The sequence below is a fragment of the Penaeus japonicus genome, unplaced genomic scaffold (genome assembly GCF_977035675.1).
Source record: "Penaeus japonicus unplaced genomic scaffold, GWHDUDI00000001_assembly GWHDUDI00000013, whole genome shotgun sequence".
NCBI lineage: Eukaryota > Metazoa > Arthropoda > Malacostraca > Decapoda > Penaeidae > Penaeus > Penaeus japonicus.
Window position 1 is genome coordinate 19663384 of NW_028234415.1, and position 2500 is coordinate 19665883.

At 35.7% G+C, this 2500-nt stretch overlaps 1 protein-coding gene across 1 annotated transcript in view; it reads left to right on the forward strand.

The window, feature by feature from the left end:
* The first annotated feature begins 1180 nt into the window (after positions 1 to 1180).
* The window catches only part of LOC122252068 (monocarboxylate transporter 12), a 20508-nt gene continuing 19188 nt past the window's right edge, over positions 1181 to 2500 (forward strand). Inside the window, exons 1-2 of the mRNA XM_086542914.1 lie at positions 1181 to 1274; positions 1748 to 1753. Coding sequence (XP_086399040.1) covers positions 1181 to 1274; positions 1748 to 1753 — 100 coding nt within the window. The remainder of the gene's footprint in view (positions 1275 to 1747; positions 1754 to 2500) is intronic.

The window sequence follows — 2500 nt, forward strand, 5'->3', positions numbered from 1 at the left end:
TAATCCTTTCCTGATCTGTTTAGTAAAAGACTAATCTGTTAATCAAATGACTACCCCTTTACCGATCTGCTAATCAAATTACTAATCCTCTCCTGGTCTGTTAATTGAAAGACTAATCGGTTAATCAAAGGGCTACCCCTTTTACTGATCTGCTAATCAAACCACCAATCCTTTTTCTGATCTGTTATGCCTAATCTGTTAACGCGAATAACTGATCTGTTCATCCAATACCTGTTAATCAGAATGCAACCTTAACACCAACAGGTTCTTTGGGCGGCTCAACAGGTGTCTTCCTCGGCTTCTCCTTCATCACGTTGACGGAGTGTTTCATCTTCTTCATTTTCTGCCTGAACGCCGCCTTCAGGAAGTTCCTTTGCCTTCGGGGAAAGTCTGCCGCGAAGGAGGAGAGGGCGAAGGAGGAGAGAGCGAAGGGATCCGAAATACATTTGCAGAAGAGTGCGTGGTAGTTTTTGCGGGTTTATTTGCCTCCTTGGTTAAGTGGTTAAGTGGTGGGAAGGTTTGATACATTTGGTACTTGGTCGTGACATTGCGTGATATTGTATATCAAGTTGAGGATGTAACATGATTATTATCTTTGGTTTGAGGAGGAGTAATTGCAGAGTTGCATTATGCTAGTTGAGTTGAGTTGAGTTTAGGCTTTCATTTACCATGCCGGCTAACCGCACATTCGTGGGCAAGCTTTGATGTATTTAATTTATAGTTGTAGTTTTATATCACGTTGCAAACTCAAGATAAACTATGAATATCTTATTGTACATCGGGTGAAATGAAATTGTTACAAAGGATCTTTTTGCTGGCTTTAATGGTTGTATCGCATGGCACTCTGGATAGTGTGTGCAAGTCACAAAATACAAATAAAGCAACGTGTGTACACAAATATGATAAAATATAGCTGCAATCGCTCTTACTTTGCCTCAGTTTTATTATAGTTTACGAATGTTTGCTTAGATTCTGTATTGCAGATTTACAGTTAGTTTCTTCCACATTGCATGTTTCCCCGACTTCCTTTTGAGAACTTATTACCTCGGCCAAGCAGGAGCTTCTAATAACGAGTGAAATCCTAGCAAGAGATACTCCAAGGTTAAATCCACATTTTGCAAATCACTTTCTGCCTTTGCTCAGCGATCGGGATGATCATGCATAGCGATTCCAACGTGCAATGGCATCTGCATGCATTGTGTGGCCCGATCTTTTGAGACGCGTTTCTGATGTCATCTGCAAGATTTCTAGTACCTCTATCGATAGTGTTCAGGGTGTGTAGAACACTGTAAGTCACAGAAGACTTGTTCTCAGAACAAATTAAATTTAAGAACACGTAAGACATGTGGCAGTTGCTATTAACAAAACGAAGGAATAATAAAAGAAACGCACGATTGGGCTGGCTATAGCGGAAGGACTTCGTACAGTGTGTTTCCTCTAATTCCTCCCGTTGTTTCGTTTCCAACTTGTTCAAGATAAGAGCATTATTCAGTTCCCAATCGGCTATCTTAGCAAAGGCGGAAGGTTCAGTGACAGAGTAGGCTACTGCATTGTTAGAATTTCTTATCCCAGAATTTCTTATCGAACTTTTTATGTCATGAATAATGAATTGTGGCGTGTTGTTTCCTTAGACTTTTTGACCAAATACCTTGTGTTGATATTTTATACACGTTTGTATGCATTTCCTTCATCAAATATATAGACGCCCAGCAATATGAAATATAATTTCTTTGTCCTTTTTTCTTAGCAATAGGTAAAACAATGTTGATACCTGAATTTCACCAATTGCATTAATGTTAAGAAATACCGTGACAAATACGGGTTCAGTTGACAAAAGTGATAGTAATGATAATAGATAATAGTAATAATGACAATAATTATGAAGATTATGAAGATGATATTGATAGTAATGATGATAGTGATAATGGTGATGATTATGATGATAACAATAATGATGATGGCATTAATAGTAGTGATAATTATAATCATAATATTAACACAACAACAATAATGATATTGATAATAAGCATAATTATAAATGTAATATTGAAGATGATAATTATGATAACAATGATAAGGATAATAATGAGGATAACAGGAATGATGATGATGATAATAATGATAATAATAACAGCGATAATGATAATAGCAATTATAATAACGATGATAATAATAATATATATAGTGATAACAAAAGCCACACCAACAATTATGATAGTAATGATAATGATGATATCAGCAGTGATAACAACAATAATGATAACAATAATAGCAACAACAAATATGATAATGATAGTAATAATGATAAAGTGATAGGAATAATAATGATAACAACAAGGATAAATATCCAAGGATGCCCAAAGATCATGAAACGTCATCACAAACTTCGAAAAATCGCGATAGATTAAATTCAACCGAAGTGTTCAAAGCCAAAAACTATGAAAATTCCAGTAACATCAGGGTTGTTACTGGAATTAATTTGCTGTCGATGTATTCTGCT